The 22,091-nt window shown below is 45.4% G+C and overlaps 2 protein-coding genes across 2 annotated transcripts in view; one reads left to right on the forward strand and one right to left on the reverse strand.

Moving 5' to 3' along the window:
* UBTD1 (ubiquitin domain containing 1) overlaps positions 1-10,415 on the reverse strand; it is a 54,471-nt gene extending 44,056 nt beyond the window's left edge. The window contains exon 1 of the mRNA XM_081823698.1: positions 9,955-10,415. Within this exon, the coding sequence (XP_081679824.1) occupies positions 9,955-10,024 (70 nt within the window). The 5' untranslated portion in view covers positions 10,025-10,415. The remainder of the gene's footprint in view (positions 1-9,954) is intronic.
* Positions 10,416-10,814: 399 nt separating this feature from the next.
* MMS19 (MMS19 cytosolic iron-sulfur assembly component) overlaps positions 10,815-22,091 on the forward strand; it is a 32,835-nt gene continuing 21,558 nt past the window's right edge. The window contains exon 1 of the mRNA XM_081823671.1: positions 10,815-10,982. Within this exon, the coding sequence (XP_081679797.1) occupies positions 10,871-10,982 (112 nt within the window). The 5' untranslated portion in view covers positions 10,815-10,870. The remainder of the gene's footprint in view (positions 10,983-22,091) is intronic.

Genomic DNA, 22,091 nt, shown 5'->3' on the forward strand with positions numbered 1-22,091 from the left:
TGTGCATGCATCTGTGCGTGCGTGCACGCTCTCTCTCTCTCTGTAAAATAAAGAAATCTTAAAAAAAAAGAGAGAGAGAAATTCATGGTCAGCCCTTGCTATACACTCTGACTCTAGGGGAAGGGCCAGAGAGTGGCCCGGAGCAGATTTCCGAGGTGGGACCAGGGGAGGCTACATTCTGCTCTTCCCAACACTCTGGGCTGACCAAGAGTTAATAGAATACAAGTCCCCAAAGTAACCATGAACTTGGTTTTGGTTATTGCCATTAACAACTCACTGCCATTTGCTGGGTGTGGGCACAGTGCTCATCACTTCACACACATTACCACTTGTGTGATGGAGCCCTTGACTACCCTAAATGACCCCATTTTACAGATGTGGAAACTGAGACTTTGACTTGAGGCTTTCTCACCACAGGAAGAAAGTAGTGGAGCCATCGCCTCCCATGGCTTCTACCTCTCTACCACTTACTTGTCAATAATCTTGGGCAGCTTAGCAACCTCACTAAATCTCAGTGTCTTCACACATAAAATGGGAAAAATGATCTCTGCCCTGCCTACCTAAGAGGATGGCTGTGGGGGAACAAATCATGTATAATACTTGTGAAAACACTTTAAAAACTGCAAAATGCTGAACAAAGCAAGAAATTATTAGTCTTATTAATTACAAAGGGTGACACCTGATCCAGCAAGCACTTTGCTAACAGGACTCCGGTGCCTCTTTTTCCCTTGGGAATTTGGGACTAATTCAAAGTCTGAAGAGTCGGGGCATTCTTTTCTTCAAGTCTCTGGCATCTGGGAGTTGGAAAGTAGAAGTTCATTCTGGGAGAAAAAGGAGGAAACAATGGTATTTGCATTCTACTTGTATTTCTCTTTAGGAATGCAATCTTGGCTGAGATTCTACTGCTTCCAGCACACAACCCTCAAACAACGTTCAACAAAAATTTATTGAGCATCTACTAAGTGCCAAGCACTTGTTCCAGGACAATGGACTCATGTGGCTCCGGGGTGTATAGGCTATAGTTTGGGGGCTGGGAAATTAAAGGAGGAGGGAACAGCAAAGAGAAGGGAGCAGAGTGGCTACAGTCCTTGGAGCTTTGCAGGCTTTATAGCAGACTTCAGGCTCCTTTTCGTGGAGGTGGAGGAAGGCAGCACAAGAGAATGAGCTCTGAGCACTAGAATTTGAAGCAAACTACTTAACCTGAGCTCTAGCACTGCCTCTCCTCAGCCTCAGGACCCCCAGCAAGTAATTTACTTTCCTGACCATCAGCTTTCCCATACATAAAATGGGTAAAAATGTTCCCATAGGTAAAATGAATACAGTCAAATGAGATGATTGCCTGAAGGGGCCTAGCAAGGTGCCTAAAGATGCTAATAAACTCACTTTAAATACGAAAACCATGTGTTCTCTTCCTCCTGCCCAGTGAAGATAAACTATACAAGAGCCAAACGCTTAGGCTCTGAGATCAGACCGTTTGGGTTCCAGTCCTGGCTTGGCTGTTTACAACCTGCACGGCCTTAGGAAGGAGACGTTACCTTTCTAGGGCTCAATTTCTTCATCTGTAAAAAGGTGATAATAGTGTCCACCCATAGGATGGTTGTGAGGATTAGCCAAGATACTGCACGTGATGCTCCTGGCACACGGTAAACACCAAGCAAAGGTGAGCTGCTGCCAAGTGTATCTCTTCCAGCCCTAAAAACAACAAAACTCTGAGTCCTCTAAGATCTAGGCTGCTTGGTGACTGGCTGGCTGCCTAGGTTGGACTCTGGTGCCAGCCTCCCTGAGAAGACAGGTACAAATGAGGAGCCATCCTCATCCCCCTACCCCATACCCAGCAGAAGATGCTCCAGCCCCTTTCCTGACAATGAGTGACAGGAGTTGAGGGGCTGGGGATGGTCAGAGGTACGGATGCACACTGAGCTCGGTCTCTCTTCCCTGTGAGCTCAGTAAGCAGGGAGATCTTGTCCCCAACAGAGAGAAGCACATGGCTTTGTGCAGCAAATTCACCATGTCACCATGTCACCATCACTCCCTACCTTTTACTCAACCCTACATCCTCCCCTCTGAACCACTGTCCTACACCTCTCACATGCAAAAGGAGGCTAAAAAAAAAAAATTGGTGCTCACCCCAAGTAAGACAGTGCTAACATTTTCTGGGAGCCAGATGAATTATAACAACACAGACCTGCTTCACTTAATTGGAAGCCCCATCCATCCATCCCTCCATCCATCCCAGCCATCGACCACCTAATTAGAAACCCAGAAGCAAGCCAAATTCTGACTGACCAGACAAGATGTCACAGAATCCACCCACCCAAGCTCCTGTGCTTCCCTCCCTGGAGGGCCCCTCAGGCTTCACTATGAGCTCATCTACTTTTGCTCTAGGTGCTATTCTAACAATCCCAGCCGTCTGTTTCCCCAGGAAATGGGAGGGGCTGCTATCTGAGCCCCGAAGATGGAATGTCAAGAAGTGACCACTATGATCAGGTATCACTTCACCCCCAATAGGATGGCTATTATCAAAAACAAGCAGGGGCGCCTGGGTGGCTCAGTCGGTTAAGTGTCTGCCTTCAGCTCAGGTCATGACCTCGGGGTCCTGGGATCGGGCCTCGCGTTGGGCTCCCTGCTCAGTGGGGAGTCTGCTTCTCCCTCTCCCTCTGCCCCTTCCCTTGCTTGTGTTCTTGTTCTTTCTCTCACTCAAATAAATAAATAAAATCTTTTTAAAAAAACAAACAAAACAAAACAAAAACCAGAAAATAACAAGCATTATTGGTGAGGATGTGAATAAACTGGAACTCTTGTCCATTGCTGGGGGCGAATGTACAATGATACGGCCGCTGAGGAAAACAGTAGGGCAATTCCTCAAAAAATTACACCTAGAGTGAACATATGATCCAGCAATTCCGCTTCTGGATATATACACAAAAGAACTGAAAGCAGGCACACGAACAGATTTGTACACCCATGTTCACAGGAGCATTATTCACAATAGCCAAAAGGTGGAAGCAGCCCAAGTGTCCACTGACAGATGAATGAACAAAATGTGGTATAGACATACAATGGAAAGTTATTCAGCCTTAAAAAGGGAATTCTGACACATGCTACATCATGGAACAACACTGAAGCTATTACGCTAAGTGAAATAAGCCTAACACAAACGTTCAAATATTGCTTCATTCCACTTACATGAGGTGCCTCAGAGTGGTCAGATTCATAGAGACAGGAAGCAAAATGGCGGCTGCCAGGGGCTGGGGGAGGGAAGGATGAGGAGGCTGTGTTTAATGGGGACAGAATTTCCGCTGGGGAGGATGAAAAAGCTGTAGAGATGGATGGTGGTGATGGCTACACAGCAGTGTGATTGTACTTACTGTATAGAACTATATACCTGAGTATGTATTATGTTATCTAAGCACATTTTCTTTAAGTGGGGAAAGGAAAAAAAGAAGTGACTGCTACCAGGGAGAAGACAGATCATAGGTGGAAACGTGAACCCCGAAAAGCACAGCAGCCAGACACCATTTAGTTTGGGGCCCAGTGCCCTGCAGTCTCAGAAGCCCAGAGGCCTCACACTGTCATAAGCACAGTTACTGATCAGACAGGACGCCGTTCTCATTCAGAGCCCAGAACAGGAATCAAGAGCCTCCCCACCCCGATGCTGCTCGGGACCCTGAGGCAGGCCACTGTGGAATGGGCTTTCCCTCAACAATTTCCTTCTGTTTGCACCAGTTCACCCCACTTCTTTCAGAAATAAAGGCTTTTGACAGAAAGAAGCTTTTGTGGTCCCCACCTCCACCAAGCAGGTGCTTTGTACATACAGGTCTGAACTCAATATCCCTGAGTCGCAAAGAGGAAGTTATTCATGCTCAGTATACTTTACTTAGAAGCATATCATCCGTTTCAGAAAGATTCCCAACCAAAAATAGTTTTTAAACACTTCTTTTATAGTTTTGCTCTTTAAAAAAAAGAGTAAGCTTCAATGATCTGGTGGGGAAAATCACTGGCTATGGTTTTTGTGTGTAAAAATCCTGTGGCTAGGGTAATAGAAACTTTATGAGTTCACAAAATCTCCTTTTATCCAGGATCTCACTTGATTCTTAAAACCTCTCTGGGAGGCGGGCACGGTAGCAGTCATCCCATTGTACGAACCGGGAAACTGAGGCTCAGATAGATCAAAGTCACACACACAATTAAGAAGAAGCAGAGAACCAAGGCCTTATTTCCCATCAGTGCCAGATAAGGATCTGGGTTGGGACCTCACATGTGAGCGACCACGCAGTCATGAAAGTAATTTTAAAAACAGTGTTAAGTTTATTTTATCCCCATAACATCTTTCTGAAGTAAACTGGAAATATTATCTTTTTTAAAATAAGAGGATCAACCGAGCACAAAACAAATGACTTGCCCAAGATGACCACTCAAGAAAGGGGCAGAGAGACTAGACCTCTTCCCTTTTGAATGCACTTGACCTTGAGCACTTCCCCATAATGTCTTGACCCCAACACACTCAAAACTTAAAGGAGCCCATGCAGGTTTTATATAGGTTGCACCACATTTCTGTGAACTCGGCAGGGAGTAGATATACCTTTATTCTCTTTTTAATAGCTGGAAAAGAAAAAGAAGTTAAAGAAAACTTTAAGTTCCTTTCAGCTCTAAAATGCTATGATTCTAAAAATTCCTCAGCAAGTTGCTCGGTAGAGAGAGGCCTGAAATCCACAGCATCCACCTTCCTGCTTCCCAGTCTGTTAGACCACCCCATCTCCATGACTACAAATACTATGTGTATCTGGGAGAGGGGTCCCCTCTCAGATGCATTAAATGACATAAAATGTCAAGAAAGTGCCATTGCCCAGTTAGGACCCTAATAGGGGGCTTGACTTTGCTCTGCTGCTATAGCCCGGGGTCTCCTAGTAAGAGGCTCCCAAACCGGAGGGAATTCTATCCCAGGTATCTGAGACCTGACCCAGGCCTGGGGTGAGAGAGACGCCAGTCTCAGGAACAGTAAAGCACTGTGAAGTTGCAGCTTAAGTCCCCTTACTTAGATGCGTGCCCTAACACTCACTGCACATGAGAGAGCAATCGGGTCTGCTCATTCCTGCTTTCCTATAGACCTTCCCAACTCTGTTAGACACAGTAGCTTCATCCAACAAAGACTTATTAAGCACCTACTGTATGCGAGGCACTGCTCTATGTATCAGGGAGCAAACAAAAGTCTCTGACCGCACACGCAGTAGGGGAGGCCGCAATGCCAGAGGATGGTAACTGCCATGGAGAAAAATAAAACAGGGAAGGGGGTAGATAATGCTGACAGCAAGGAGTATAGGGAAGGGGACCCAGTTTTCAAAGGATGGCCTGGGAGGGCTTGACTGAGGAGGAATGTTTGAGGGGATGTGGAGGAGGAAGGGGAGGGAGGGACCCATTCAGGTATCAGGGGGTGGAACAGGGGACGAAGAGCACCAGACAGCTTAAAGGTAAGCTGGTGAAATCATATCATGTCTTGTAGGTCCAAAAGGACTCTGGATGAGAGGGGGAACAAAGGAGTAACAAAATCTGACTTCCAGTTTGCAGCATCACTCTGGCTGCTGTGATGAAAACAGTCCATTGGGAGACAAGTGAGGAAGCAGGAAGGTCAGGTACGAGGCCCATGGCAGCTGAGACCAGGGCTAAAGCAGTGAAGATGATGGACTTAGTTCTGGATATATTTAGGGCAAAGCCAATAGGATCTACTGATTAAATGGATGTGGGATTGAGAAAAAGGGGAGTTGTCAGGGATGACTAGAGTTTTGGGGGCCTGGGCAACTGGAAGGACGAAATCACCATTATCAGACGGGAAGACTTTGGGAGGAGCAGGGGTGGGGGGTGCGGGTTCCTTTTGTTTTGGACATGCTAAACTGAGAAGCCCTTTAGACGTCAAATGTGGTGAGTACCAGCAGAACATACAAGGCTAGAGCTGAAGAGGATGGGCTGAAATTATAAATGTGGGAGTCACCAGCTGTATAGCAAAACATAATTGTATGTATTATCATACAGGATTTTCATGTATGATCATTCGTAATTTGCATGAATATATGTTTATTATCTCCCCCCACCCCTAAACTGTAAGCTCCATGTGGCCAAGGACCATGTCTTTTCACAGCCAGCAAAGTACCTGGCACTCAGTAAATATTTACTGGGCAAATGGAGAAGTTGCCCAATTACTCCCTCAAGAATAGCCACAGCAGCCCACACCATGAGAAGCAGACTCTCTTGCAACCACAGCGCCAAGCCCAACCAGCTCAAAACAGGGCCCTGGGTCTGTCCACACCGAGCTTGAGATTCCAGAATGTAAGTGGATACGCCTGGCACATCACAGAGTCAGATATTTGGGTTTCAGCCCTGCCACATTCTCAACGGGTGGAGCTACGCCAGAGGCTTGCCTGTTCTACCACCTTGCTTTCTCCCTGGCGTGGCTGGGGGAGGGGCTGCCTTATCCACAGCAGGGATGGAGATACTGATCTACTCAGGGTATATGTACCAGGTGGTGGGAGCCCCCCACATGATAAATCCCCAAGTATTCTCTGAAGCATGTAAGGACCACCTGGCACCTGAAGGGGAAACACAATCCTTCTGGGGATGCATTACGAGTAACAGTTAAAAAATAAAAAAGAATGATAATCACAAACCTTCTAGCTAAAGCAAGATGGCCTGACCAATGGGCGTCATGTCTCTGCTTTACCTGCCAAGTGACTAGGAAGACAGAACTAAGGCCAAAGGGTGACATAACAAGGCATAAGATTTCAACTCAATAATTTTGCAGTTTTGAATAGTTGTCTCTGTGAAGATGAGATGATGAAACAGCTCTGGTGATCTTGTACAACCTGGTCCCTTTCTGAGATACTGAAAGTGTGACCCGAGAGAGGTTTTAGGACTTGCCCAGGGTCACCCAGCTATAGGCCCGGGACTAGAACTCAGGTTCTAGCTCTCGATTGATGGCTTCTTCCCATTACACCAGTGGCAAAGGAAAGGTAAGAGTTACCAAGGTAGCTAGGGAGTTTTAGGCATTAGTGTTACAACATCAAACTATGTCTTTGTCAAAGGGTAAGCTGCAGATGTTACAGGAATGCCAGGTGCACACTGTGAAGTTAAGAAGGATTCCTTCCCTCATACCAAACTTGTCATCCTACAGAGTTCCCCTTGGCTTTGGACTTTATGAATAAAGCTATTCATGGGGGGCCTACAGAATTGAAAAAATAATACACTAGCAGGTAAAAAAATGCAGATATATACTTCAGTAAAATGTTTACATGAAAAATTCAGATGCTAGGATATAGTCAGGTTAACATTCTAAAATCAACAAATATTGAGTGTTTCCTCTGTACAAGTCATTGTGGTTAAGTGCTGAGTGTGTGTGTGTACATGAGCATGTGTGTATGTGTATAGCTATATGAGTGAGTTTGAGAGACAGACACACAGGGATAAGACAGAACCCAGGTCTTCAAGGCTTGCAGGATAGTTGCTGATACAAGACTATAAACATCAAAGAAATGACTAATAATATGGAGTGGATAATTGTTAAGTAAGTGGCATAATGTGTCTACAGGAGTTCTCAGAAGGGGGGAGTTAGAATTGTCAGGCGAGGTGCTTCTAGAAAGATACGGGATTTGAGGCAAACCTTGAAAGGAAGAAAGGCTCTTGATAAGAATGGGGAAATGGCAATGAGCAAACACTGGTGGCCTTAATTCAGGGAAGAGAAAGAAATCACGCCTTAAAAAAGGACTAGACCAAATTGAACAGCCTTGAAAGTTAAAGTTCTTACAGAAGTGGAAAGGTGCAAAAAGATTTCTAAACAGGGGAACGTGGCTGGCTCAGTCAGTAGAGCATGCAACTATTGATCTTGCAGTTATGAGTTCGAGCCTCACGCTGGGTATAGAATTTACTTTAAAAAGTACTTTCTGTAAAATAAAAAATAAAAAAAAAATCCTAAACATAGAATTATAGGGTTCAAAACAGGTTAATTTAACAAACATCTTCTGGAGGCAGGGTACAGTGTGCAGGCATCGGATGAATGGCTGAAGATGAACTTGCCTTTGGTGGGGAACTACCTTCAGCCTGGGAGGTGGGTTGGACTTGAGATGACTAGGGCGTGAAGCAGAGTGGAAGGGGCAGGTTTGTACAACTTCCCAAGGAAGAACCAGCAGATCCCAGTGGCTGACTGGCTGGGAGGCAGAGAAAGTCAGCAGAGAGACATCTCCAAAGTACTAAGTCAGGCAGCTGCAAGAATGGAAGAGTAAGGGGAGCTGGCTGAGGGGAGAGATGAAGAGCTTGGTTTTAGAAGTGTTGAATCTAAGGATAACTACATCAGTGTGTCCAGTGGGCATTTACTAATACGAGTGTGGAGTCTGACAGGTAATAGTTGAAGATACAGTATACGGGTCTTCCCAGGGGACAGAGTTGTGGGACTGAATATAATTTCTCTGCGAGGGCGTATGAGAGGAAAAAAAAAAAAAGGTCAAACTGAACCATGGGTGTGTCCACACCTAGGAGGTGATGTGATAGTGAGCCGCAATGATCAGAGAAAAAAAAAAACCAGGATAATCTAACTTGGAGAAGGGAAGGGGGGATAGTTTCAAGTATGAGAGGGTTGTCACCAGTGAAAAATGCTACAAAATCAATCATGTGGACTGAGCACATAAATAATAAATATTCATTGAATAAATGAATGAATGAAAGAAAGAAAGCCCTCAGTCAGAATGGCCAGTCAATGTTAAATTTACCTCGTCCCTCCACCTCCAGAAAAACATGTTTCTTCTTCCACAAGTCATCCTGTCCACCACACAGACATCCTTCTCTGCTTCCCCCACATTTCCCCTCATCTTCCTTCCCAGTTTCCACAACCCAAGCAACACACCTTCGGTGTCAAAGGGCACAGGAAATTCCAACTAGTTTCCACTTCATTAACAACTATGCCTGTGGCTCCTCATACATAAAGGGATCGGTAGCAATTGGGTGGAAGAGGAGACTGCTCTCTAGCCCCAGCTGCACTACTAACTAGCTGTGTGGCTTTGGGCAAGTTGTTCAACCTCTCTGGATCTGGGCTTCTACACAGACAGGAGGAGTTAGGTCTATCTAGACTCCAGACAAGTTTTGAAGGTCCCTTTCAACTCTAAAGTATACGATTTTTATCATTCTCAGAAGGTCCTTGCAACACCCTCAGAGAAGGAAGTGAGTACAAGACCCGGGGAAATGAACGCCAGACCTCTTCCCAGGGCGAAGCGCCAGTATAGGAGTGCACCAAGAAAGTAAGAAGGCGCTGCCCGGCCCTCGCGGATCACCAGGGAGTAGATCCCATCCCCAAGGCTGGGAAGGATCCCAACAAACCCGAGCGCGATTCCCACTCCACACCCCACCTTTTCTAGACTTCAGACAGCCGGGAGGCTCTAAAAAGCCCTGCGGGAAAAATAAATATTTCTTTCCCAGAGTCCTGCGCTGCTTTTGCCAGTTGGATTCCGGCAGACAGGATCTGCAGCCCGATAATGACAGAGGCAGTCTCTGGGAGAGCGACAGTTCTCGCTCGCTCCGAGTTCTGGGGACGACTGGCCGCCCGCGCCGTGCCCCGACGGGCCAGCCTCCGACCCCGACCCGGCTGCCAGGCCAGCGGCGCCCCCATCCCGGGCCCCCCTCCCCTCAGCCGGCCCCACTGCGGTCTGCAAACATTTCCTGCCCCCACCCCCACCCCCACTCGGAGCTTCCCAGTTGGAGCGAGTTGGGCTCGCAGCCGGGTCAGTGCTCGCAGTTGCCCCAACTCGGCTCCCCCGGCCACCAGGGCTGGAGAGCGGGCCCCCGTCTGGCTCCGGAGCAGCCATCTGGGAAACCCAGGCGCCAGGAGCCGTGGGAGGTCGCTTGGGAAGCCCAGCGCTCGGGCGAGGAGGGGGACAACTGGCGAGGCGCCCGTGGCCCTGCTCCCTTCCTCGTCGTTACCTGCTCGCTTGCGGGGGTGTCCCGGGGCGGCCGGCCTCTCCCGGCGCTGTCTCCCCACGCAGTTGCCCATGCTGGCTCTTCAGCCGGGCCCCATGCACCGGAGGCGGCGGGCTTGTCGGCTGCTCCGCGCTTCTGCCCCGGACGGCGACGTCCCGGGTCAACGGCTCCTGCCTCCCCGCATCGGGCGCTCCTCGATCTCCCCCCGGGGGCGCGCTCTACCCGGGCGCCGGCTTCGCCACAAACTTTGCGGGCGAGGGGAGTGAGGGAGGTGGCCGATTCCCCAGCACAGTCCCAGGTGGCCGGGCCAGGGGGGCCCGCGACGGTGCCCGGCCGGAGACCAGCTCCGCGGGAGGGGCGGAGAGAGGGGGCGGGCACCTTCGCAGCTACTCCCTGCTCGCCCGGGGCTCCCAGCTGGGGCCGGCCCCCCGGAGCCTGTCACTCACCTGCCTAACCCCGCCCCAGCCCGGCCCCGCTCCCTGCCGCCGGCTCGGGGTGCCCGCGCCTCCGCCACCGCCCGCCCCAGGTGCGCATGTGACCGACGGCACCGCCCCCTCGGGCCGGGCCTGATTTTCTCATTGGCTTCCCCCAGGGTGTGTACCGCCCCTTGGCCCCACCCAGCCAGGTATCCGCCCCGCCACCCGTCTCCCCGGGAGCCGGGCCGGGAATTATTCGCCCTCAATGGCCCCCGGCTGCGTGCTTCGCAGCCGCCTTCCTTGCCCGCGCCACCGCCCCGACTCCAAGCCCCGCCCCTCAGGAAGGGACCGTCCCATCCCTCCCAGGAGCCGGCAGGCACGTGATCCAGGGAGCGCCCCGCCTCTTTAACCTTCGCCAGGCAATTGGCTCAGGAGGCGCGTGCGCTTAGAGGCCCGTCCCGTGCCACCACCCACTTCCCCTCCCACGGTCTCTGGTTCGCGTCATGGCCGCCGCCGCCGCTCTGGAGGCGGTGGCGCCTACGGGCGCACTGTGGGGCCTCGTGCACGACTTCGTCATGGGTCAGCAGGAGGGCCCCGCTGACCAAGTGGCTGCAGGTACGGCAGACGGCGCCGCGCGGCTTCCGCATGGGGTCGACAAGAGGGAGCGGCCTCAGTAGAGCCGCCGGGCGGGAAGGGAGTGAGGGACAGCGGTGACTTTGAGAGATTGGTCTGGGGCTGGTTGTGAGCACTGCGTGCTTAAGAGCCGTAACAAATTGAGAGTCGCTTGCATCTTCCTTAAAGCGCCTTTATGCCCCTCATCTTAGTAGATAGTCACTCTGTGCTCCAGCTGGGGTTAGAGAATCATTACCGAGTCACAGATGAGGAAACTGAAGCCCGGAGAGGCCAAGAGACTCGCACATCAGGCAGAGGGGGTTAGCTGGGGCTCAGACCCAGGTCCTCCAGTCCAAAATCTGGTACTCCCGCCGCTAAACCACGTTGTTTGGCGGAGGTTGACGTGAGAAGCAGCATCTTCGGCGGCCTCAGCTCTAGTCGCGTGGCATGTTGGGAGTGGCCGAGCGGCGCGATCTCTGACTGGCTGTCATAGGAGAGAGGAGGGGAGAAGCCGGGGCGGGGGTGGGGGGGGGGGAGTTTGAGACGTTCCGGTATGCTCCTTAAGACTTTATCTCCGTTTCTTGGTTAAGTTCTTAATTAATTTGCTTCATGACTTTTTTATGTGGTGTTTGTTTTTATCTTTTCCCCAGATCTCCAGTTTCCTGCTTTTGACCAGTTCAGGGATCTCTTATCTAAGATCAGCTTAATCAAAATTTGAATAAAACAAATTCCAGATTTCCTTAGGAGTAAGAGACTTCACTCTTTTAGGGAAAAAAAAAATCTAAAAAGTTGGGTGTTAGGAGGCCTTCAGACTTAAGTAATAGAATACCAAATTACCTCGTCAATACAAATGAGCTTTGTCTATTTTTGGAAATTTTGCGTGCTTGGGAAAAAGTAAAAGACATTTCTCTTGAAAATTGAACATATTTTATTTATTTATTTATTTTTAATTTTATTTATTTATTTGACAGAGAGAGACACACAGCGAGAGAGGGAACACAAGCAGGGGGAGTGGGGGAGGGAGAAGCAGGCTTCCCGCTGAGCAGGGAGCCCGATATGGTTGCTCATCCCAGGACACTGGGATCATGACCTGAGCAGAAGGCAGACGCTTAACGACTGAGCCACCTAGGTGCCCCTAACATATTTTAGAATATGTGAGAAATGGATAAGGTGAATCTGTGAGAAAGTATAATACTTTGGTCCTTAGCAATTCCGCTTTCATTCAGTCATCCCACCATTATTGAACACATGTTATTCTCCAAACAGGATACAAAGCAATGAAAATATAAATACAGATTAGGCTAGATCTGTGCCCACCAGGAACTTATACTGTGGTGGGAAAGACAACCATGCAAACAGTATTACCACACCTTTTTAAAAGGGGCTATATGGGGTATGTGCAAGGTGGCAAGGAAGCATCAAAGAGCAAAAGCCTGTTGCTGTCATTCCTCCAAATTTTAACTTCTTACAGCTTTATAAAGTATAGTATGTTATCAATGCCATTTTCCCCAATGTTTTATTATGAAAAATTTCAAACATACAGCGGAGAATTTCATAACAGGCACACCCGCACACACCACCTAAACTACCATTAACATTTTATTTACTTATTTTTTTCATTAACATTTTAATATAACTTGCTTTATCGGGTATCTTTCCATCTATTTAAATTGCAGATATCAGTACACATCCTCCTAAATACTTTGGTAGGCATATTATTAACTAGAGTTTGTTTATAGTTTATTTTGGTGTACAATTTATATTCAATGAAGTGTACAATCTTAAGTGTAATGTTCACTGATTTTGAAAAATGCATATGCCTACCCCCTGCTGTTACAGCAGTGCCATTTGTAACTATTCTTTCACATTTATACATTATGAACACAGTAATTTTGGATTTTTCAAATTCAAAACACATGAGAAGATAGCATGGATAAGGACGGCCAAGTTCTTATAAATACCTTTGTAAAATTTATATTTTTTATGCCTGAAAAAAATGGCCTAAACTATTGTCTAGTTTAAATTTAACTCAGCTCAACTAAGACTGTAACACTAGCCCTGTTGTAATTTAGCCCTCCTGACTAGGAAAGGGGGTTGGTAGTAACATAAAGTTGAAAAGGTTTGGTGGGGTTGGATTATGCATAACCTTGGATTCCAGGCAGAGGGATTTGAATGACCTATTGTAGGTAATAGAAATCATTATAGATCCTTGAGCAAGGGAGTCATATAATGAAAGCGAATTTGAGAAGGATTAAATTGATATTCTCAATCTGAGATGACAGCCCTAGTTAAGATTTTGAAGGCTGACGGAATTTTGAAGCATTCCCAGAATAAGATGTGCTTTCTAATCCAGCCTGAGTCTAGTTCTGTTAGCACTAAAGGGACCAGCTTTCTATTCAGCCACTCACAGCAGCAGCCTGTCCTACAAATTATAAATGCAGAAGGAACACCCTGTAATCACAGGCAGCTATGACCAACTTTGTTTTGTACCTTTGCATTGGAGTTCCTGAAGAAAGTAGGTGTCAGATGTAAAGGTACAAATGACGGAAGAGAAATGACCCGGTAGGCTAAGGGTTAAAGTTTTTAAAAAAATTTTATTTGACAGAGAGTGCGCAGAAGCAGGTGGAGTGGCAGGCTGAGGGGGAAGGAGAAACAGGTTTCCCGCTGAGCAGGGAGCCTGATGCGGCCCGATCCTAGGACTCTGGGATCATGACTTGGGCTGAAGGCAGATGCTTGAACAACTGAGCCACCGAGGTGCTCCCTTTTTTTTTAAGATTTTATTTAGGGGTGCCTGCTTCTTCCTCTGCCATTCCCCTTCTCCCCCCACTTGTGCTCTCTGGCTCTATCTCTCTGTCAAATAAATAAATAAATTATCAAAAAAAAAAAAGATTTTATTTATTCCAGAGAGAGAGAGTAGGGGGAGGGGCAGAGGGAGAGAGACAAACAGACTCTGCACTGAGCACGGAGCCCCGATCCCAGGACCCCGAGATCATGACCTGAGCCAAAACAAAGAGACGCTTAACTGACTGAGCCATCCAGGCGCCCCAGGGTTAAAGACTTTTCATCCTGGCATTCAAAGGTTGCCACTACCTGGCCCAGCCCTTATTCTTACCAGTCCCCTCCTGGACCTTTAGTGGCAGGCGGCTGCCTGGATTTGCTATTCCCTGAGTGCTTTCCTTCCCAGTTCCTTTCACTAGCTCCATCTCGTCAAAGTTAGACCTCAGATTCAAGGCCCAGCTTGAGTGCTCACTGCCTGCCCCCCAAGTGTTTCCTGATTACTCCAGCCAGACATCATCTCCCACTTCAAAATCTTTGTGGTATTTATTTCTCAACCACTCATTTATTAGCACTTATTAGGCAGACTTGTTCATAACCCCTCACTTATTAGAGGACTTGTGTTGTAGCTATTTCTGTATCTCTCTCCACATCCTATCCTATGCCTACCACCCGAGTCTCCTGGAGACTAGCATAAGTAAGTATACAGTAAAAAACTATGTAAGTGAATGGAATGAGAGATGTTAAAGGAAGAATCTGTGGAATTTGAGGCCTAACTAGTTACAGGGCTTGAAGGAGAAGGAGGACTCCAAGATGACCCCAAGCTTTTGAGACTGAGGATGAGCAAAAGAGAAGTTTCTTTGTCCAAAAATGGAGGTTGGGAAGGAACTGATTTTGAAGAGTGTGAGGTTTGGACATGTTGAGGGATATAAATTTTCTTCCTTTCAGTTATTTGGGGTTTCCTTCGTTTTGGTCTTTATTGTATTTTCCCACTTTAGTGGGAACCACTGTTCCTGAAACCGTAAGATTGTTAAACAACGATAAAACAGTTCTGTGAAATGTCTGTAGCATCCTCAGCAGAAAAGGCATTTTGAAAGCTTGATTAGAACGGAGTCCTGTTTGGGATTTTTCTCTTTCCTGCTCCTTCACGTCCTTTGCCCTTCCTCCATTGGCTGCTCCTCCAGATTCTCAAGAGGCTGCAACTCGGTCAGACAGAGGTCTGATTGTGCATTCTGCCAGTCTCATATAAATACTTCTTTGATGACTCCTCAGTGTTCCACATGAACTGGTGCCCTGCTGAGGGAAGTGTGGGTAGTTAGGAGGTGCTGGTAGGTCCATTTTTAGAGAGTATATCTTGGACACGCTGGAAAAACTTAGGTCTACTTATGTAGGGAAAGGAACTTAACGCTTGTTTTTCCTTAATGCCAGTGAGACTACCTTTAGGAAAATTAACTACTTACTAGCTTCTTTTATCCCAGGAGTCCAAGTGCATAATTAACAGTACTTCCAGATATTCAGGTATTTGTTGTTTGGGAGAACTTACAGTGTTAAGAGAATGAATCACTTAAAGTTAGTGATGGATGGTTCATAACCCAGGAATTTTACTCCTTTCTTATGCTAACTAAGTCTCTGTTTATATCACTATGGTAACACTGAGCTTGTTAACGCTGTGATTGTTTTAAATGTCTTTCTGCCCCAACAGACAGGGCTCCTTAGAGCTCCCTGTCTATATTTCTGTCTCCAGGCCTAACCCAGTACCTGATTTATAATAGGTGCTTAGTAAATGTTGAATGAATAAATAAAAACAAGTACACATGATGATTTTGTTAAAGAATTAGGGAGAAACACAGAAGGGGGTAATTTGATTTTGGGAATCAAGGAGGGCTTCACAAAAGAGTTGACATTTGAGCTGGGTCTTGAAGAATTGAATTTTGACAAGGGCAGGAAGGAGGCATTTCAAACCAAGCGAACATTTACAGGAGTAACAATATGGAAGAGCTTGATATGTTGGGACTTGACTGAATGATAGGAGTCATGATGAAAGGTGAGGCTAGAGGTGATTTGGGGGCTAAATTGTAAGGACATCAAGCCAAGGAGTCAGGTCTTAGGCAGTAAGGAGCAAAAGGAGATTGGTGGGCAGAGAAGTACTTGTGTATTTTAGGGAGGTAATTCTAGATAGAATGTGGATGAATTAAAAGGCCTTTTTAAAAAACTGAGGAAAAATTCACTTGAACCATTTTAAGTGTACAGTTAATTGGCTTTTAACATTCATGATGTTCCACAACCATCACCACTATCTAAAAATTCCAGAACATTTTTTTAGCACACCGAAAAGCAGAGGACTCTTGCTATATAGTCTGGTTATAGGGATGAAAAGGAAGAGTCATTTAAAAGACATTTCTGAGGCACCTGGGTGGTGCAGTCGGTTAAGTGTCTGACTCCCTTTCAGCTCAAGGTCCTGATCTCAGGTCGTGAGATTGAGTCCCACCTTGAGCTCTGTGCTCAGTGCAGAGTCTGCTTGAGACTCTCTTTCCCTCTCCCTTTGCCCCTCCCCCCTGCACACACACATGCATGCTCTCTCTCAAATAAATAAATCTTTAAAAAAAAGAATAAAACATTTCTGAGGTAGATTCAACAGAACTAGAATAAAATGTTGGATTTAGTTACCTTTGTGAAAACATCCTCAAAATACTAGTTTTTTTGTCACCATACTCACCACTTTCTTTCTCTCATTTATTATTGTGTGGCAGCTATACAGCTAATATAAATAACGTGTCTTCATTTTTTTCTAATTTTGTATTACTTTTATACTTCACTTTGTCTTTTATGTTTGAGCTGCATTAATTCAAGATAGGATCCTTGTGAAAAGTATGCAGACCAAAAAGGCTCTGCCAGGAGGGTTCACCCATATACAGGGATTCAAGGAATCACATGCAAATGGGTGTTTATTTGTAATTATAAAGCAGCCATTTCATAATACTATATGCTTCATGGTGAAGAAGTCTTTTTTATTTATCAAATTTGAGTCAACCTGTAGGAGAGGGAATTGACTAGTAACTTTGTCCAGCAATGAAAATAGTTAACATCTTGATTGGGGTGTTGATTATCCAGGGTATATATTTGCTAAAACTCATCAAGTTGTACTGTTAATATCTGTGCATTTCACTGTATGTAAATTATATGACTTTTTTTTTAAGATTTTATTTATTTATTTGTCAGAGAGAGAGAGAGCACAGAGGGAGATGCAGGCTCCCTGCTGAGCCCGATGCGGGGCCTGATCCCAGGACCGTGGGATCATGACCCGAGCCGAAGGCAGATGCTTAACAACTGAGCCACCCAGGCGCCCCAGAAATTTAGTGTTTAGATAGGATTTTCAGCAGAGTTTCCTGGGCTTTGGCCAAGAGGTTCCAAAAAGGCACGCTTTTCCACCTTCCCAAATTGTGCAATACTCTTTTATAGTGTATAACCCAGAAATGAGTATCTCCGTTCACTTCAGTGTTGCCATTAAGGAATTGGGTACAGAGCCCAACACTGTCAGTTCCTTGGTTTGTCCTGTTAGTCTGGCTGTTTTCCCTTCCCCCACCCTACAGCCTGCACATTTTTTCCCTTGGCTCTTTCTCAGGAGCAGGGGCAGCAGCTGGGCCTTCCACACCCTGGCACGAGCAGGGCTAAGAGTGCCTGATGTCTAAATTGGTGCCAGTCACTAGCTATGAATCCTGACTAGAGCACTCCTTTTCTCAGTCGATTTGGACTTACTCTAGTACCAGCGTGAGCCTCTGCCCAGTTCTGCTCACAGCTTTGTTCTGAGACCACAGACTTAAGGACAACAGGAAGTTTAGGAGTTTTCTCAAGCCTCTTTCACTCTAGCCAACGTCTCGTGTTGGTGAGAGCTAACATATTAGGTCTAGCATTTAGATTTAGGTGGGTTGGGGACCCACAACAGGCTGCTGGAAGTAATTCCCTGATTGCCACACCTTATTGAGCTAGAACTCCTCTATGTTAGTCAAGCCCTTAGGAAGATTGCTAACCTTTTACTCTCTGTTTCTTCCTTGAGAATATATCCCAAGATGGTCCTGATAGATCTATGTGAATTACTGTTGTGCTGTTAAAAATGTATTTTAAACAGGTGCCTGGGTAGCTCAGTCGGTTAAGCGTCTGACTCTTGATCTCAACTCATGTCTTGATCTCAGGGTCCTGAGTTCAAGCCCCACATTGGGCTCCACACTGGGCATGGAGCCTACTTAAGAAAAAAATGTATTTTGGGGTGCCTGAGTGGCTCAGTCGTTAAGTGTCTACTTTCAGCTCAGGTCATGATCCCAGGGTCTGGGATTGAGCCTGTATTGGGCTCCCTGCTTGGCCGGAAGCCTTCTTCTCCCTCTCCCACTCCCCCTGCTTGTGTTCCCTCTCTCGCTGTCTCTCTCTGTCAAATAAATAAATAAAATCTTTTTTAAAAATGTATTTTAGGGGCGCGTGGGTGGCTTAGTTGGTTAAGCGACTGCCTTCGGCTCAGGTCATGATCCTAGGGTCCTGGGATCGAGCCCCGCATCGGGCTCCCTGCTCAGTGGGAAGCCTGCTTCTCCCTCTCCCACTCCCCCTGCTTGTGTTCCCTCTCATGCTGCCTGTCTCTCTCTCTGTCAATTAGATAAATAAATAAAATATTTTTTAAAAAGTGTATTTTAAAAAATAAGTAATATGGGGCACCTGGGTGGCTCTGTTGGTTAAGTGTCTGCCTTCGGCTCAGGTCATGATCCTGGGGTCCTGGGATCAGGCCTGCATCAGGCTCCCTGCTCATGCTCTCTCTCACTTTCTTGCTCGCATGTTCTCTCTCTTTCTCGAATAAATAAATAAAATCTTTAAAAAAATAAGTAATATATTTACATGGTACAACATTTAAAAGGTACAAAAGGATACACAGAAAAGCCTCCCTTCTATCTCAATGTGGAATGCAGACTGTGACAAATCAATCTACTGTATTACTAGTATATGATGTGTCCTCACTAAAGGCGTGGGGAGAGCTGATCTAAGTGACTCGCTAAAACAGTATTTTGTCTGGAAACTGTAAGTCTAAAGACAAATGCTGCAGCACTCTACTTCTAAATCTGTTTCTCACAGAGATTGACAATTCTGAAAGTAATTTATAGCTATACTAGGGTTGAAAAACTAATAAATGGTAGATAATAGGAACCAGATTTCTCACTGTCAGAGAAACAAATTACAAATAAGAAAAAAAAAAAAAGCAAGGAGGAAGGCGAGAATGGACCCTGTGGTCCTGGACTAGAGCTGGAGACTTTAATATTTTATGTTTACTATAATATATATGGATAGAAAAATAATGAAAGAGGGCGCCTGGGTGGCTCAGTTGGTTAAGCGACTGCCTTCGGCTCAGGTCATGATCCTGGAGTCCCGGGATCGAGTCCCACATCGGGCTCCCTGCTCAACAGGGAGTCTGCTTCTCCCTCTGACCCTCCTCCCTCTCCTGCTCTCTGTCTCTCATTCTCTCTCTCTCAAATAAATAAAATCTTAAAAAAAAAAAAAAAGAAAAGAAAAATAATGAAAGATATGTATGTAAACATAGGTTAATACATACATATATTTCCCAGCTCTCTCTGCTAAGGAAGGCCTAGGAGCAGTGGTACCCCAGTAGCAACAAGCACAGTCACACCCAGATCTTGGTTTGTAATACCATTCTCCAATAAAAGGAACCTAGGCTTCTTGGAGAAAAGGCAAATTCTACAGCTGGGACAAAGAAATTACAGGATGAGATGGTAGTATTTTGTAGTGCTAAAAAAGTAAAGTACTTAAAAAATAAAATGATGGGGCACCTGGCTGGCTCAATTGGTAGAGCATGTGACTCTTGATCTCGGGGTCGTGAGTTCAAGCCCCACACTAGGTGCAGAGATTACTTAAAAAGCAAACAAACAATAATGGGCTGGCTGTGTTCCAATAAAACTTCATAAAAATAATAAAAGGATGGGACAAGAGACAACCTAAAAAAACTCCCCATGGCCAAAGATAGAACAATTTGAACAGCAAAATAACCTCGTATTGGATTATAACCTGAAGTGTAAAATAAATATACATGAATCTATTCTGATGTAAAATAAATGACTGAATAAATAAATGGGGAGAAGAAATGAGTCTTCCTTACAGAATAATTCCACATAATATAGGTAGGTATATAGATACTCCTCTTTTTAGGAAGCGGAGCTTAACTTCTTCCCCCTTGAGTGTAAGTGGGGCTGAGTGACTCCCTTCCAAAGAAGAGAGTATGAGAAAGGAAAAATAATAATATAGTGCAGAGACCCGGATGACACTACCTTGACCAAGTAATCAGAGTAAAAATCACCAATAATAAGTAAGTCCTATTGAATATCTTGTACCCCTGGTATGGTATGATATGATAAGACGAGAAGGGCACTTCACCTCTGTGTTATTCTTCTCAAAACCCATGTCTCTAGTCTAAACATAAGGAAAACATCCAACACACCCAAATTGAGGGACATTCTATAAAGTACTTCTTTGGGATATCAAGGTAATAAAAAACAAGACAGAAACTTTCACAGACCAGAGGAGACCAAGGATTCACAGTGGCTAATTGCAATGCGGTATCCTTAACTGGATCCTGAGACAGAAAAATGACATTAGTGGAAAAACTGGTAAAATCTAAATACAGCCTAGAGTTTAATAGTCATATACCAATGCTAATCTCTAACTCTAAAATTATTCCAAAATAAAACATCCTCTCAATCCCCTAGCTATCCAGTGTCCCTCCTTGGAGACAACCAATATTACTAGTTCCTTTTATCTTCTAAATAGATAGATAGGTAGATCGATCGATCATCCATCCATCCATTAAAAACAATGCTGTGCACTTAGTAGTATATATGCTGTTTATGTACACTGCCCTACTTTTAGATCATATCCCATTATCAGTGTGTATGCACACACACATTTAGTCTTTTGTACATTTTTTTTCTAAGTGGCTGCAGAGAATTCCATTGTATGGATATACTGTAATTTATTTAACTGGTTTCGTTTCTTTCTTTCTTTCAAGATTATTTATTTATTTATTTATTTGAGAGAACGAGTGAGTGAGTGAGAACACAAGCAAGGTGAGGGGCAGAGGGAGAAGCAGACGCACTGCTGAGCAGGGAACCCGATGTGGGGCTCAATCCTGGGACTCCAGGATCATGACCTGAGCCGAAGGTAGACGTTCAACCAACTGAGCCACCCAAGCACCCCTATTTAACTGGTTTCTTATTGATGGCCATTGGTTGTTGAAAGTCACTTGTTGTTATAAATAACTAATGAATAACCTTGTACATGCATTATTTTGCACTTTTACAAGTATTTGGGATAAATTTTGAGAAGATTCCCTGGATTAAAGCATATGTACACTTGTAATTTTTACTAAAGACATTGTCAAATTGCCCTCCCTAAAGGGGTTGTGCCAATTTATACTCCACCTACAATGTATAAGAGTGCCTATTTCTGCATACCATCACCAAACATAGGTGTATTACAAAGTTTTTTTTCTCTCTGCCAATCTAGTATGTTAAAAACAAAGTTTTTATATAGTTTAATTTGCATTTCTATGGTGAATATGGGTATCTTCTGTAAAATGCCTGTTCATTTTTTGGTTTTGTTCGTTTTTAAATTCCTTGTTGACCTTTTTTTTAAAATTTAATTTAATTTAATTTCCGTTACTTAACATATAGTGTGTTCTTAGTTTCAGAGGTAGAGTTCAGTGATTCATATTCACTGGGTATATAACACCCAGTGGTTATTATATCACATGCCCTCCCTAATACCCATCACCAAGTTACCCCATCCCCCCACCCCTCTCCCCTCCAGCAACCCTCAGTTGGTTTCCTTTTTTTTTTATTGAGATTTTATTTATTTGTTTGAGATAGAGCAGGAGCTAGGGAGAGGGGCAGAGGGAGAGGGACAAGCACACTCCCCACTGAGCAGGGACCCCAACAAGGGGCTCAATTCCAGGACCCTGGGATCATGACCTGAGCAGAAGGCAGATGCTTAACTAACTGAGCCACCCAGGTCCCCTCTCTCAGTTTGTTTCCTATGATTAAGAGTCTCTTACGGTTTATCTCCTTCTCTGATTTCGTCTTGTTTTATTTTTCCCACCCTTCCCCTATGCTCCTCTGTTTTGTTTCTTAAACTTCACAAATGAGTGAAATCATAAAACTGTCTTTCTCTGATTGACTTATTTTGCTTAGCATAATACCCTCTAGTTGCATCCACGTCAGTGCAAATGGCAAGATTTCATTTTTTTGATGGCTGAGTTATGTTCCATTGTGTGTGTGTGTGTATACACCACAT

The sequence above is a fragment of the Leptonychotes weddellii genome, chromosome 6 (assembly GCF_054177405.1).
Source record: "Leptonychotes weddellii isolate Sample4059 chromosome 6, ASM5417740v2, whole genome shotgun sequence".
Lineage (NCBI taxonomy): Eukaryota > Metazoa > Chordata > Mammalia > Carnivora > Phocidae > Leptonychotes > Leptonychotes weddellii.